Raw genomic sequence first — 16,504 nt, 5'->3', positions numbered from 1 at the left:
GACGACAGAGGATGAGATGGCTGGATGGCATCACTGACTCGATGGACATGAGTCTGAGTGAACTCCGGGAGTTGGTGATGGACAGGGAGGCCTGGCGTGCTGCGATTCACAGGGTTGCGAAGAGTCGGACACGACTGAGCGACTGAACTGAACTGAGTATGTTCAGCAACTAATATGGAATCAGTCTATTACTTTATATAATTTATAACTGTTACAGCTTACAGGAGAGTCAATACTCCAAAATTTTAACCAAATACTCTTGTATTTTTCTTAAGTACTTAAAAGTAATTTTCTTAGCAAAGTTTCTAATGTTCCAAAAGGTCAGTGCTAATCCAGCACTCAGATTTTATAAGGAAAACCTGACAAAGAAAGGAAAAGCTTTAATAAGATGACTATTAAGCACCTTAAGACCATAAAAGCCACAGAGCAGATTTCTAAACAGAATCTCCCCTTTCTTAATTTGTCATATATAGCAGCAAGGCAAAAATTTCTCAACTTGTGTATCAATTCTCATTTATGACAGAGGTTGACTAGAATCCTGTGTTCAAAAAGGTTCTGAAGCCAAATCTGGCTTACTATGTGAGAAAAAGTGCTGAGTACAGACACTGAATTCCTACTAAGTACCACGCACTGTGCCTCATGCATGGCATAGTGATGCCTACCATGGATTCAGGAGCAAGTAGTAGCTGTGTACTTGACTTCCTGAGAGGTGATCACCACTCCTTTAAAGTTACTTACTAACAGGCAAAAAGTAAATGAGACAATGGAATATTATTCAGCCTTAAAAAGGAAGGAAATTCTGACATATTCAACAGTACTGATGAACCTTGAGGACATTATGTTAAGTGAAATAAACCAGTCACAAAAAGGCAAATACTATATGACTCCATTTATAATGAGGTATTCAGAATAGTCAAAATCATAGAAAGGAGGACAGTGGTTGCCAGGAGCTAGGGGACAGGGGGATGGGAAGTTATTGTTTAATGGGTATAGAGTTTCAGTTTTACAGGATGAAGAGAACTACAGAAATGGATGCTGGGACAGTGGCACATTATTAACGTATTTAAAACTACTGAACAGAACACTTAAAATCGGGACTTCCCTAGTGGTCCAGTGGTTAAGAATCTGCCTTGCAATGCAGGGGATGTGGGTTTGATTCCTGGTTGGGGAAGTAAGATACCACATGCTGCAGGACAATTGGGCTCATGTGCCACAACCATTGAGCTTATATGCCACAACTAGAGAGAAGCCTGCAAGCCACAATGAAAATCTTGCATGTTGCAACTAAACCCAACACAGCCAAAAATAGATGAATAAATAAAAATAAAATGGTTCAAATGATATATTTTATGTTATTTATATTTTACCACAATTTAAAAAATCAATTGTAAAAGAACATGTTACTATGGTTGATTCATGTTGATGTTAGGCAGAAACCAACACAATACTGTAAAGCAGTTATCCTTCAAGTAAAAAAAAAAAAAACACATAACATGTTAAACAATACCATATTGCCACTACACCAAAATTTGGTGAAATTAGAAACCAGAAATTCTTCAGGAAAAAAAAAAGTAGGAATCCTAAAGAACCATACCAACACAGGTGCACCCTCCTGCAAGCCCCTCCTCTCATCATTCAGAAGTTTTAGGACCACATTCAATACAAACCTCTACCCACACATCCATCCAAAGTATTTACCTGGTTTCTGGGTGTGACGCCACACACTGCAGTAATGCTAGAGCATTGCAAACTCTGTTAGACTGGTGTGCTGTCAAGGTGGGTGGGTTGATAGATGGATAAATATTTACAATTTCCTAAAAAATGGAAATCAACACCATATGAGCACGGAATAACTTTAATTCCCATGGTATGAAAGCCAACAATTTTAATTCTGTATACCCAATAAGAACAGAACCATCAAAGAGGGGGCAGAAATAAACAATATTCCTTTCATCACAAATATACCTGACTGAGACTATTTGAAACATATTATCCCTAGGAAGACTTCTAAGGAGGCAACTGTGGTTACCCATACTTTTCCCTATATTCTGTATCATCTGTGGAGGCTTTCACTTGAGGGACTCCCCTTCCCCCATCTTTGTCAACACCCTATTTAGGTTGTAGTGATGAGACAGTTGGCCAGAAAATGTCAGTAAATCAACCACTTTAACTCATAAAGTTTCTGTTTGGTCATGCAGCAAGTGCAAAAAGGGGGAGATAAGAAAGTGCGTATATGTATGGGGATATGTACAAACAGCAGAGAACATACGTATTCTCTGTCAAAAGGTGATGATTTGCTGAACACAATTCCATTTATCTTAACTGTAAAATTTTTACACATAAGAAAGACTAGTTTCCTGGGTATATGCAGTATACATAGAATATGAATTTACTCAACAGATTTTAAAAATTAATCTAATTATTAGGAATGTGGACAATATTTTAGAAGATGATCACATCTTGGTTCTTAGGACTACATCATATCAATTTATTCCCCGGAAATGACTGTTCTAGTCAGAATCAAATATTAGTTATTTATTCTTTAATGTACAAGAATACCCACCTTTACTCCTATGGCTGTTATATCTTTACTCTAGCATTTTCTTTACCCAGAATATACCTTTCAGTTCTTATACCTCTCTCCCCACCACCATCCTCAGTCCACCTGGTCATACAGTATTATTTTACAGTACTCCTAAAGCTGTGTTTCTCAAAGTGCAGTTCTTACATCACCTACATAAAAATCATCTGGGAGCAGGAGCTGCTTGTTAAAAATACAGATTTTTCATTTTAGACTAAATAAATCAAATCTCCTGGGTAGAATCCAAGAATTTCATTTTAATGAGTATCTTAGATTTTTCTAAAACAAGATTCTTACAAATGTTAACGCTTTAAAAAAAAAACTTACCAAAGTTTTCAAAATCATTTGTACAAAGGCAGAGAGATACATTTGCGATAATTAGGAATGAAATGCAACTCATGGATATATACACCCACCTGTAAAAGTGCTGCAATAGTACCAAATGAATGCCACAGCATGGGTGCAAGGTCAGGAACAGATTCTCGCTTCTTACTTAATTCCAGCAAAGCATTTTCCCTCGTCTCAGGACTGGATAGCTCGTTGATCCACTGATAGATCTTTTCTCTATCCACCTGAGCCAGTGCAGTAGGCACAGGCTTCAAGTGAAAATAAGAAAAGTAAAAGTAAACATGTGAGTTTCATTAGCATCAAACCAAGTCTAACTCTGCTGTATCCTTTAGAGGGAATATATTTTTTGTAAATAACAGGGCATCTTTTCTAGAAACATATATTTGATGTAAACTAATTCAATAAAACACACACTCCTTAATAATACCATATTTAGACATTTACCCTACAGGTATACTTGGGTTGTACTGAAGACGTATCAGAATGTTTACTGTTGTACTATTTTAAAAGCAGAAAACTTGAAATCTATAAACATCTATCAAAAAAGAACTGGTTAAATATGTATGGGTACATCTTTATTTGGAATACTACATAGCCCTTGTGTGCCATTTGTGGAAGAGCTTGACTGTTACAGGCAAAGATGCTGCAGCTCACCACTGAGGAGTGTCCAGGCCCCACTCCAGGAGGTAATGTGTCCCATGAGAGTCAGCTTTGATTGAGTTTAACAAAGAAACCACTACAGTTTAAACTTGCATTCTGAAAGCCGGTCAGAAAATTTTGAATACTGTATCATCTTTACTCTGATCTTGCCTTGTATGTTTAAGTGATCTTTAAGGGAAACTCATGGTTTTTAAATAGTTACAGTGTGTTGAATCTGTTTCATGTAAAGTTATTTCAGAGGAACTTTAGTCAATATTGAAAATGCCAATAAAAAACTCTTAATTTCAAAAAAAAAAATAAAAATAAAAAAGTTATCTCTATACTGTGCTGATACTAAATAAGAAGCAAAAAAAACAGAGTGTAAAATAGCTTACATGCTTCCATTAACACACACATGTATTCTTATATATTTACATACAACATTTCTAGAAGGACACATAAAAAACTGCTAACAGTAGTTACCTTTAAGGTTAGAATCTATATGGGAGACTTATTTTTATTGTACACAATAAAATCTTATTTTTCTTATTGTACACAATAAAATCTTTTACATACAGTTTAAATTTTTTTAACCATGTGACTATCATGGTGTTTGAAAAAAAAAGTCACCCCCCTACTGCTCTTCATTCCCCAGTAACTCCAGCATCCCCCTCCATTAAGGAGAAAACTTACATAATTTGGAAAAGCTCCCTCCTCTAATGATTCTTATACAGACTCTACCTCCATCCCTTGGAGATTTACTCACTTCTTACTCATGTATAAACTATATAAAGAATCTTTCATTACTGTGCTATAAAGAATCTCAATATTCCAATAAAAATTTGAGCACTTCTATAATTCTTCACATTTTCAAACAGGCTTGGTTAAGTTCCTTAATTATTCTTACCTGGAAAGTAAGATGAAAGACTAGAAAAATGATTACCATTGCTACTTTAGGCTCTGAAGTCCTAACAAATTCATAGCTATTTCTATCCCTAGCCCAATATTGTTTCACTTCATTCCCCGCACCCCGCAACCATGAGGATTAACAGAGTAGGTAGATAGAAAAGAGATCTACACTTGTAGATTAGACTACGAATGCTCAGAGGAATCAACTTGCTCAGTTCACCCAAGTACAAAGTTGCATATTCTCATCTTTCTTGAACCATATTACACAGCTTCTTACAGTATTTATTTGTTCCCATAACACCTTAGTGTGATAGAATAATGATAGACCCATCCCACATGATATAAAGATGAGGAACAAAAAGCACAACTGTCTTCGCTGAAAAACAGAATGAAGTCTAAGGTGGACTTTGAGGAGTACTCACATTTACTCTACTCAAGCTGAACGATCACCTTCTACAATTAGAAGCTCGATTAGAAGCTTTCAGCTTAATGTTTATCATTTCTCTTGTGTGCTAGAGTGAACCACAAAGTGTTCTGCTAAATGGACTATATACCGTGCAACTTAAGTCCTCCTTAAGTGTCTCAGAGTAATCTGCTAAAAGCTGTTTTGTAATTCCCATCAGTGATGCTCAAGAAAACATGAGGTTCCTAAATGATGTAGAATAGGGTAGTTTTCTGATCCCCATTCCCAATAGCAATAACAGTATGTTCCATGCATCTGCCTTTTCTATGCTGCCACAGATAGGCCTTCAACTTTAAAAATTATTTTTGGAAATGTAATTCCACCAGAAGATAGGGTATATTTATTTAGAGTATTACATCACCTTAAAAGCTCAGTGAAAACAAGGGCTAAAATTGTAGCTTTGGGTTTCCTGCCCAGAATCCCTTGGACGACCTACAATCCTAAAGAGGGCCCCACGACAACGTTCTAGCAATATAGCATCTATCCTGATTAGTCATTACTCACTCTTAGAGGCCTGCCATCCAGATACTACCATCAGTAAGCTCCACCATCTTCTCCAGAGTCAACCTATGACTTGTATCCAGCACTCCTATACCCTATCCCATCCCGGGGAACTCTAGGTGAACACCACCAGGCTGCAATGGTAGGTACCAGCTAGCATATAATGGATTTGGGACTGTAGGCCTGGTCTCCACATATTCCCATTTCTAGAGCTGGTTTGACTCCAACAGAGAAGACTGTGCCCCTGGAGTGATATTGGCACTCTAAAGGGCCAATGTCTGGTGCTCCCTATGGCCATGACCACTGGCTGCCAGTAATACTCCACCTTTTGAAACTACTCGTGGAAATTTTAGCCTCTATGAGACTCTGGTTCTAAGAGAGCTAGGGAGGTCAGTCAGTTCAGTTGCTCAGTCATGTCCAACTCTTTGTGACCCCATGGACTGCAGCACACCAGGCTTCCCTGGACATCACCAATTCCCAGGGCTTGCTCAAACTCATGTCCACTGAGTCGGTGATGTCATCCAACCATCTCATCCTCTGTCATCCCCTTCTCCTCCTGCATTCAATTTCTCCCAGCATCAGAGTCTTTCCAATGAGTCAGTTCTTCGCATCAGGTGGCCAAAGTATTAGAGTTTCAGCTTCAGCAACAGTCCTTCCAATGAATATTCAGGATTGATTTCCTTTAGGATGGACGGGTTGGATCTCCTTGCAGTCCAAGGGACTCTCAAGAGTCCCCTCCAACACCACAGTTCAAAAGCATCAATTCTTCAGTGCTCAGCTTTCTTCACAGGCCAGCTCTCACATCCATACATAACTACTGGAAAAACCATAGATTTGACTAGATGGACCTTTGTTGGCAAAGTTATGTCTCTGCTTTATAATATGCTCTCTAGGTTGGTCATAGCTTTTCTTCCGAGGAGCAAGTGTCTTAATTTCATGGCTGCAGTCACCATCTGCAGTGATTTTGGAGCTCCCCCCGAAATAAAGTCTGTCACTGTTTCCATTGTTTCCCCATCTATTTGCCATGAAGTGATGGGACTGGATGCCATGAACTTCGTTTTCTGAATGTTGAGTTTTAAGCCAGCTTTTTCACTCTCTTTTGTCACTATCATCAAGAGGCTCTTTAAGTTCCTCTTCACTTTCTACCATAAGGGTGGGGTCATATGCATATCTGAGATTATTGATATTTCTCCCAGCAATCTTCATTCCAGCTTGTGCTTCATCCAGCCCGGCGTTTCGCATGATGTACTCTGCACATAAGTTAGATAAGCAGGGTGACAATATGCAGTCTTGACGTACTCCTTTCCCAATTTGGAATCAGTCTGTTGTTCCATGTCTGGTTCTAACTGTTGCTTCTTGGCCTGCATATAGATTTCTCAGGAGGCAGGTCAGGTGGTCTGGTAGTCCCATCTCTTGAAGAATTTTCCAGTTTGTTGTAATCCACACAGTCAAAGGCTTTGGCGTAATCAATAAAGCAGTAGATGTTTTTCTGGAACTCTACTGCTTTATCTATGATCCAGCAGATGTTGGCAATTTGATCTCTGGTTCCTCTGTCTTTTCTAAATCCAGCTTGAACATCTGGAAGCTCACACACGGTTCACATACTGTTGAAGCCTGGCTTGGAGAATTTTGAGTATTACTTTGCTAGAATGTGAGATGAGTACAATTGTGGGGTAGTTTGAACATTCTTTGTAATTGCCCTTTTTCGGGACTGGAATATGAAAACTGACCTTTTCCAGTCCTGTGGCCACTGCTGAGTTTTCCAAATTTGCTGGCATATTGAGTGCAGCACTTTGACAGCATCATCATTTAGGATTTGAAATAGCTCAACTGGAATTCTGTCACGTCCACTAGCTTTGTTCGTAGTGATGCTTTCCAAGGCCCACCTGACTTTGCATTCCAGGATGTCTGGCTCTAGGTGAGTGATCACACCACTGTGGTTATCTGGATCATGAAGATCTTTTTTTAATAGTTCTTCTGTGTATTCTTACCACCTCTTAATATCCCTGCTTCTGTTAGGTCCATACCATTTCTGTCCTTTATTGTGCCCAACTTTCCATGAAATGTTCCCTTGGTATCTCTACTTTTCTTGAAGAAATCTCTAGTCTTTCTCATTCTATTGTTTTCCTTTATTTCTTTGCACTGATCACCAAGGAAGGCTTTCTTATCTCTCCTTGCTATTCTTTGGAACTCTGCATTCAGATGCTTATATCTTTCCTTTTCTCCTTTTCCTTGTACTTCTCTTCTTGCCTCAGCTATTTATAAGGTCTCCTCAGACAACCATTTTGCCTTTTTCCATTTCTTTTTCTTGAGGGTGGTCTTGATCACTGCCTCCTGTACAGTGTTACGAACCTCTGTCCATAGTTCTTCAGGCACTCTATCAGATCTAATCCCTTGAATCTATTTCTCACTTCCACTGTATAATCATAAGGGATTTGATTTAGGTCATACCTGAATGGTCTAGTGGTTTTCCCTACTTTCTTCAATTTAAGCCTGAATTTTGCAATAAGGAATTCATGATCTATGCCACAGTCAGCTCCAGGTCTTGTTTTTGCTGACTGTATAGAGCTTCTTCGTCTTTGGCTGCAATCTGATTTCGTTATTGACCATGTGTAGAGTCTTCTCTTGTGTTGTTGGAAGAGGGTGTTTGCTATGACCAGTGCGTTCTCTTGGCCAAACTGTTAGCCTTGGCCCTGCTTCATTCTGTACTCCAAGGTCAAATCTGCCCGTTACTCCAGGTGTCTCTTGCTTTCCTACTTTTGCATTCCAGTGCCCTATGACGAAAAGGACATCTTTTTTGGGGGTTAGTTCTAGAAGGACTTGGGAGGTCAGGTGGGTAGTAATGTGGCCCTCAGGTACAAGCTTAGAGAGGAGTTCTGCACCCACTCTAACAAGGAGAAGGAGGCAGTGAGGGCAGTTTGGTACCAGAAAGTAGCTGAGGTAGGGACTTTCCTTTTCATCACCCCTGGTGAATTCTGCCCCAGATTTAATAGCAGAAGTTAGTTTAAACCCACTGAATACCTATTTGTTATGGGATGAATACAGTTATTTTTTAAAAGTAGGAGTTCACATACATAGCGCTTACTCTATTAGGCACTTTCTTAAATAAATGTTTATTATCACAGTCATTTTTTTAGATGAAGAAACTGAGAAGTTACTTAAAGGTTAAGTGGCAAAGCTCAGGATTTGAATTCAGGTGGTCGGGCAGCAAAGTCCATACTCTTAACTGCTTTGCGAATGCTGCTTCTTACTTCCTTAAAGATCAGGTCTAATCTAAAGACAACTCTCCAAAAACACTATTTCCTGTGACCCTGTGACAATAGAAACAGGGAATACATAAAAACCGCAAACAAAAATGAAAATACTACTGTTGTTAGTTCAGCAGAATCTGATAAACAACCAGCACCCAATATCATTGATCCCAATATCAAAATTGAGAAATTTTCTTCTTAATGAGATCTGAGGTACTTAATAACCATCATTGTAATGGGAAGGGTCAATTAAATAGTTTGACATAATTCCCTATATCAAATCAAGGCTCAGATGGGCATAATTTAGCTAGTGCTAGCCACCAACACCCACCCACACACTTCCCTACTTCTACCAATATATCAACAAATAATTTTGTAACAAACAAGGAAATTTAGGTTTTTGGAGAATAAAAATATTACAACCCTTTTTTTTTTGACCCTGAGGCTTGCAGGATCTTTAGTTCTCTGACCAGGGATTGAATCTAGGACCTGGAAGTGAAACTGCTGGTTTCCAATCACTGGACTGCCAGGGCATTCCCTACTTTTTACATTTTGAACTATGCACTGATTTCCATATTAATTTATATTACTGGACAATTGATAAAATACTTTGTACATCATCCCTGAATAAAACCCCAAGGCACAACTCTAGCATCTCACTAGATCTTTAATTTTATTTATTTTTGGCTGCACTGGGTCTATGTTGCTTTGAAGGGCTTCCCCTAGTTATAGTGAGTAGGGGCTACTCTTTGTTGCAGTGGGCAGGCTTCTCTTTGCAGTGGCTTCTCTTGCTATGGAGCTCTAGGTGTGTGGGCTTCAGTAGCTGTAGTATGCGGGCTTGGTAGCTGTGGCTCACAGGCTCAGTCCCTTCACAGCATGTGGAATCCTTCAGGACCAGGGATCAAACCAGTTTCCCTTGCACTGGCAGGCAGATTCCCATCCACTGTGCCACCAGGGAAGTCCTCACTTGATCTTGATGGCCATATTAACTAAAAGCCCGATGCATCTGCCTCTTCTTCTGAAGTCCAAAGACTATTTAGGTACACCTTTCACAAAAATACTAGAATCTGAAAATTGATGACTTCCTAAAAGGGAATGGGATGTAAAAGAGAAGGTAGGGTAGATGAGGAAAGAGAGGGTAACTGTATTGTACTTTTATTTATTTTTTTAATTAATTTATGTACTTAGCCTGTGCCGGGTCTATGTTGGCTGCTCGTGAGCTTTCTCTATTTATAGGGCGGGGGCTTCTCATTGCTGTGGCTTCTGTTTCAGAACACAATGTCTAGGGCACTTGGGTTTCAGTAGTTTCAGCGTGTGGGCTCAGGACTTGTGGTACCTGGGCTCTAGGGCACAGGCTCAACAGTTGTGGCACACTAGCTGTGGGCCTAGCTGCTCCTTGGCATGTGAGATACTCCTGGATCAGTTATCAAACCTGGGTCTCCTGCATTGGCAGGCGGATTCTTTACCAGTGAACCATGAGGAAAGCCCTGAATTGTACTTTTTAAAACATGGTTTCACTGAATGATCACCATCATGGTATCACCCTCATTTTACAGCTGATGGAACTATGAGTAAACAGTGGGCAGATTTCTGCCCTCTTCCAGTTCTCTATTTAAAGATCACCTCTAAAGATTCTTAGTTCAGTTGCTACAATTCTAATTTATAATTTACTAATATACCTCTGAGGCTGTGGCTGATACAAACTCAATCTACTTGCACATACCATCCAGTGACAAAGAAGCAAATTCATCTAATTTACCTTTTGGAAACTGAGGCTTCCCTGGTGGCTCAGATGGTAAAGAATCTGCCTGCAATGCAGGAGACCCAGGTTCGATCCCTGGGTTGGGAAGATTCCCTGGAGAAGGGAATGGTTACCCACTCCAGTATTCTTGCCTGGAGAATTCCATGGATATGGGAGCCTGGCAGGCTACAGTCCATGGGAACACAAAGAGTTGGACACCACTGAGCGACTTTCATCTTTTGGAAACTACCTAACTTAAACACACTAACAGCAGAACACTACCACATGAGCAGAGGTTAGCAATTTCTGAATCAAATGAAATTTCTAGATCATTTCCTCAGAAAAATAAACAACTGTAAACTGTCTTGCATGTAATTTACATTTACCCTAAAATTTACAAATAATTCCAGGGAATTCATAGAGTCTACCTGTAATCCATTAACAGACCTAAGATTAAGAAACTGTTTATCAGGTTTAAGAATAGGAAAGACCCTGGGACTTCCCTGGTGGTCCAGTAGTTAGAGGACTCCGCACTTCCACTACAGGGGGCCCAGGTTCAATTGTTGGTTGGATTGAGCCTTGTGTGTGGCCAAAAAAATTAAAAAAAAAAAAAAAAATCAGAAAGACCTCAATTAGCAAGTAACAACACAAGTACCTAACTGGAATGCACACTAGATTGGGAGCTAGAAGTGGTTTCAAAACGGTTTTGCCATTTCTACAATTGTGCGACCTAGAATAAATCATTTACTTTTCTGAGCCTCAATATTCACTGGTTAGATGAGAGAACTATATTAAATAATTAAGTTTTAGTTGCTTCTAAAATCTCAGAACTTTCTTTCTTTAGTTAAAAGTGAGAGACTAAATGGCTACCAAACAATTTTATTGAGCCATAATTTGCATACAATAAAACTTTTACATGTACTCATTTAAGTATACATGTCAATGAATTTTGAGATATCTATATACCGGAGTGACCACCACTACAATCAAGATACATTACTGGGCACTCCATTATCCCCCCAAATTCTCTATACTTCTTTCAGTTAACCCCACATTCAACCCTCCATAGACTAGGTTTGACTTTTCTAGGAACTTTTAATAGGAGGCAATATTTACTGAACATACTAAGTGCCAGTCCCTGTTGCTGCTGCTGCTAAGTCGCTTCAGTCGTGTCCGACTCTGTGCGACCCCATAGACGGCAGCCCACCAGGCTCCCCCGTCCCTGGGATTCTCCAGGCAAGAACACTGGAGTGGGTTGCCATTTCCTTCTCCAATGCATGAAAGTGAAAAGTGAAAGTGAAGTCGCTCAGTCATGTCTGACTCTTCGTGACCCCATGGACTGCAGCCTACCAGGCTCCTCCATCCATGGGATTTTCCAGGCAAGAGTACTGGAGTGGGGTGCCATTGTGAATACAAAATAGAATTTTGTATTCTAGACTGTATCCTGACTGAAATAGAGATTATTTTCCAAAGTCTGGAGAAGGCTCAACACATGGCTTTCGGTGTCTTATATAATGATGATACAGTAAGAAAACTCACTTTCTTAACAGCGCCGAAGGGAAATATCAAATTAGCTTAATATTTTTATCTTCATAAAAGAAGGGCCAGAACGTTCTTCAAAATAACTTTTTAAAAATGGAAGTGATGGGACTTCCCTGGTGGTCCAGTGGCTAAGACTCTGAGCTCCCAGTGCAGGGGGCCCAGGTTCGATCCCTGGTCAGGGAGCTAGATCCCACATGCTACAACTAAGACCCAGAGCAGCCAAATAAATAAATAAATTAAAAAAAAAAAATACTTATTAAAAAAATAAAATAAAATAAAAATGGAAGTGAATAAACAAAGAAAATTTGGTCAACTTGCTTAAAACTTCAACCGGAGACAAAGAAGGAGATAGTGTCTAAATTAGATACTTCAGAGTGCATAATGTTCTTTTTACTTGCCAAAGAGGAGGGTATCTGGGAGTCCAGCACTGCTTCAACAGAGATATGAAATAACTGATGCAGCTGCTAGTTACATAGTGAGGGAAAAACAAGGGTTTAAGGATGTTAGAACTGCCACTGGAAAATTTTAAAAAAGCATATACAGTGCATCTCCTAAAGGCTTACCTTTGGCTGTTTTAGATCACTAGCATAACATTCGTTACAGAAAATCCATGGTATATGTGAAAATTTGTGGTTCTATTAAGCTGAAGAAAACTTCAAGGTCCATAGTAAGTGATTTGCTACTTTGCTGATGCAAGAATTAGAGTCCGAAGGCTGAATTCTGGGAGTAAGTCATTTAATCAGTGAATGAACCCAGTCCACCACTTAGCACTTTCTTATTCTTATTTAATACAATCCTGTGTGGTACTTCTGTTTTTGTTAGATTTGAGAATGTAACTATATTCTGTGATGGCAATAATGAAGACGTTAGGACGAAGTATTCTGTAAAGAATGAAAAGAGTCCGATCTACTTGAAATTATTGGCATAATAAAATACTAAAAAGAGTCAAAATTTAAGATATCCCAAATGATCTCAATTCCTCCAGTGAATAACATACCTGCATTCATATATGATCACATTCTCCTTTGATACTACTGTCTCCCTAGATGAAGTCATTATTTATTTGCAATTTAAAAAAGAAATAAAGGTATACACAAATACAAATTATCATCATTAGACAAAAAGTAAGCATCTTCTCAAGCAGTTTAGATTATTGCAGGCACTGTTGCATGTCTTATTGACACAATTTTTAGTGAGGAATATACACCATCAGAGGATGAGATGGCTGGATGGCATCACCGACTCAATGGACATGAGTTTGAGTAAGCTCAGGAGTTGATGATGGACAGTGAGACCTGGTGTGCGGCAGTCCATGGGGTCGCAGAGTCAGACATGACTGAGCGACTGAACTGAACTGATACACCATCAGTGTCCCTTTACCCAGATGAGAACAATACAGTCAGTTTAGCCTAAAGGAAGGCACTAAGGATTGGGAAAGGGGTGGCTCAACCTTTTTTTGCTTCAGTCTCTTCATTAACCAAATATTCCAGCGAATAAATGGTACAAATGAACTTAGAGCTTTTGTGTAGTCCAAACAGAAAAATGGGTGAAAAAAACACCAAAAGTTCAATTTCCTAATAAAGGTAATTCACTGTAAATCTAATTGAAGAAACATGCATTGAATATTTTAAGTAATGAACCAGAGCTCTAATGGCTGTTTCAAAGATGTATTAGGGAGCAACTGCAAAGAAAAGTTGAATAGGTAGAGACATTCTGAGACATAGACAAGCCAACCTTAGAATTCTTTGTTTAAACTGTCCCCTCCAACCAGCAGCAACCTCATTTTCTGACTGGCTTCTTCTCATGTTAGTCACTAGGTCCTGTCCAACTCTTTGTAATCCCTCTGTTCATGGAATTATCCAGGCAAGAATACTGGAACGGGTAACCATTTCCTTCTACAAGGGGTCTGACCCAGGGATCAAACCCAGGTCTCCTGCACTGCAGGCAGATTCTTTACTGTCATATTACATGTAGAATGTGGAAGAAACAAAAAAGCTGGAGAAACTGCAGTCACCTAGTTAAAGAGATTATATAAAAAGTATCTCACCCCGTGAAGTTTCAAACATTTTAGAAAGAAGGTGCCAGGAGGCAGAGATGCCACTAACCCTGGAAATGACAAAGCTGTCTGTAACCTAGTCACACCCAACTCACTTTTAAACTTTAAATTTAACTTTTGTCCTCTATTGAGGATTTATGTCATTTTACCTGGTAATGCAACTTCAGTATATTATTCTCTCTAAGCCACTTCGCCTTGATGCAACTGAAAAAAGTTGGATGAGCATTCAGAAGAGTATGCTCAAATCACATGATACTGTCTGCCCATCACGGCTATTTGCTCTCAGTGGTCACCGCCTTTATCAATACCCTGGCATTCAGCAAAAATATTTGAGCTCTTACTTGGTGCCAGGAACTGTCCTGGCACTGAAGTAATCATGTAAACAGGATCTATCTACATGATCCCTGTCCCTGACCTCAAAAGGGGGACAAATAAGAAACAAGTAAATGAATCAAAACTTGGGAAAAGCTTAAGCAGAAAAGATGGAACGGCGGCCAGTTGTAGCTGGAGCCTGCAAAGCAATGTGATACAAGACGAGACTGAAAACAGGGGTAAGGAACATTAATGCTCAGGGAGGGCCTTGTAGGCAATGCAAAGTGTTTGGGTTTTACCTCAACAAAACGGGAAACCGCAGGATTACTTTAGCTAGGTTGTGTGCGTGTTTGTCGCTCAGTCGTGTCCGCCACTGTGCGACCCCACGGACTGTAGCCTGCCCAGGCTCCTCCGTCCATGGGATTTTCCAGGCAAGAATACTGGAGTGGGTTGTCATCTCCTTCTCCAGGGGATCTTCCCGACCCAGGGATCGAACCCAGGTCTCCCGCATTGCAGGCAGACTCTACCCTCTGAGCCACAGTGGATGGTTATTAGGAGTTTACACTGTTTTTCTTGGTCAAAAATCACGCTGGTAAAACGAGACGTATGAAAAAAGGTTTTAAACGCAGAGAACCGTAAGTCAGACATCCTAACTAGTCAGTTGTTTAGGTTTCGGATTTTGTATCTTTGTAAAGCAAGTGGTTTGAGCTAGAAGCCATTTCCTCCCCGCCGCGATGTGGCTAGGCAGGGAGGGTCAGATGCACCTCGGAAGTCCCCTCGCCCCCGCCAACGCCAAGCACGCAAACGGCGGCCTAAAACTGTTGGTAGAGCAATGAATCAATGAATGGCCCCTCTGGGCCGCAAGGGAGGCGGTCCAGCGGCGCGACCAGGCCCCGGGGCCGGAAAAGTACGCGCTACACGGAGCCAGAGGCCGCGAGAGCCGGCCGGCGGGGAGAGTGGGGGCCGGCTCTGTCACAGCCAAGCTCAGCGAGGAGCGGGGCCGGGTGCTCGCAGGTTGAGGGCTGGAGGACTCTCAGCCTGCCACAGGGAGTTAGGACAGAAGGCCGAAACGCGGGGCTGAGAAGAGGTTTGGGGCCCAGGCCGGGGGCCCAGTCACTTACCGCAGCCGTCGCCAGACTGTGCATGTTGGGAGCGGACGCCGCTCTCCTCCCACTGCCGGACGCGCCAAGCCGCGTCCCAGCTTCAGCACCTCAGCCGCCGAAGATGATGACACGCCGCAGCCGCCATCCGCCTCCGGCTCGCTCCGCCCCCTCCGCAGCCCTCTGACCTTTCACCTCTGACCCCGCCCACACAACCTCTTCCCGCCCCCCCCCAGCTTCTGGAGTTAACAATCCTCGGGGCTGTTTTGTCCCATAAGTTTCAGGACCAGAAGGACACCCGCCTCCTGCTAGTCTCCCCCATCCCCGGCTTGGAGCAGGTATCTCCAGAGAGGGGCGTGAACTCTGACCTTCCTCCGGAGGCCAGTGAAGGGCGGGAAAAACCAGGCAGTCCTGGAGGACAACTAGTGCGCATGCCCAACTCTGTAGGAGGGAAATGGTAGGAAAGCGAAAAAGTGCGTGAAGTAGAAAGTGCGCGTGCGTACTATGATCAGGGCAGGGGCGGGGCTACCTCGGCGTGATTTCGCCCGGTACTGGGGCGGGGAGAGGGCGTAGAGGGGGCGGAGTTTCCAGGCTTGCGCGCACGCGCTTCTCCTGGTCGCGTCGGGTGTGCGTGCGTGCGTGCGTGTTTGCGTGTGGTCACAGTTCCCGCCATCAGCCGCTCTCCCTAACTGGGGGAGTGAGCGGCCCCTCTCCGTACCCGGTATCCCTTCCTTCGTGACCCCCAGCTCCTCCCCCTCCACGCGGACTCCGTGCTTCCGGCAGGCCTGTCCAAAGCTCCGACTCGCAGGTACAGGTAAGGCGGGCCCGGCGAGCGTCTCAACGGAGCCGTTTTACCCTGCCCCCCCCCCCTCACTTCTCGCCCCGTGCGGTCCGCCCACTCGGCGTTCACTCTTCTGGAGTTCACCGGCTGCGGTTCAGCCCGCCCCCATTCCCTCGACGCCGTCTGTCGCCGCACAGGTACTCCACTTGGGTGTTCCCCCAGGCTTTTCCTCTCCTTTGACCGGGTCTTTACTGTCACTCGCTCCCCCCGTGACCCGAAC

General features: G+C 41.9%; 2 protein-coding genes across 8 annotated transcripts in view; one reads left to right on the top strand and one right to left on the bottom strand.

The window, feature by feature from the left end:
- CNOT9 (CCR4-NOT transcription complex subunit 9) overlaps nucleotides 1-15,604 on the bottom strand; it is a 33,206-nt gene extending 17,602 nt beyond the window's left edge. Inside the window, 3 exon segments of the mRNA NM_001101167.2 lie at nucleotides 1,699-1,814; nucleotides 2,998-3,177; nucleotides 15,465-15,604. Coding sequence (NP_001094637.1) covers nucleotides 1,699-1,814; nucleotides 2,998-3,177; nucleotides 15,465-15,488 — 320 coding nt within the window. The 5' untranslated portion in view covers nucleotides 15,489-15,604.
- Nucleotides 15,605-16,086: 482 nt separating this feature from the next.
- USP37 (ubiquitin specific peptidase 37) overlaps nucleotides 16,087-16,504 on the top strand; it is an 85,494-nt gene continuing 85,076 nt past the window's right edge. For 4 of the 7 annotated variants that reach the window (XM_024999416.2, XM_024999413.2, XM_010802321.4 and 1 more), the window contains exon 1: nucleotides 16,087-16,257. The gene's annotated coding sequence lies outside the window, so the exon portion shown is untranslated. The other 3 variants (XM_024999419.2, XM_010802319.4, XM_010802320.4) reach the window with 2 other exon arrangements.

The sequence above is a fragment of the Bos taurus genome, chromosome 2, assembly GCF_002263795.3.
Source record: "Bos taurus isolate L1 Dominette 01449 registration number 42190680 breed Hereford chromosome 2, ARS-UCD2.0, whole genome shotgun sequence".
Lineage (NCBI taxonomy): Eukaryota > Metazoa > Chordata > Mammalia > Artiodactyla > Bovidae > Bos > Bos taurus.
This window is presented reverse-complemented; position numbering and strand designations above follow the sequence as displayed.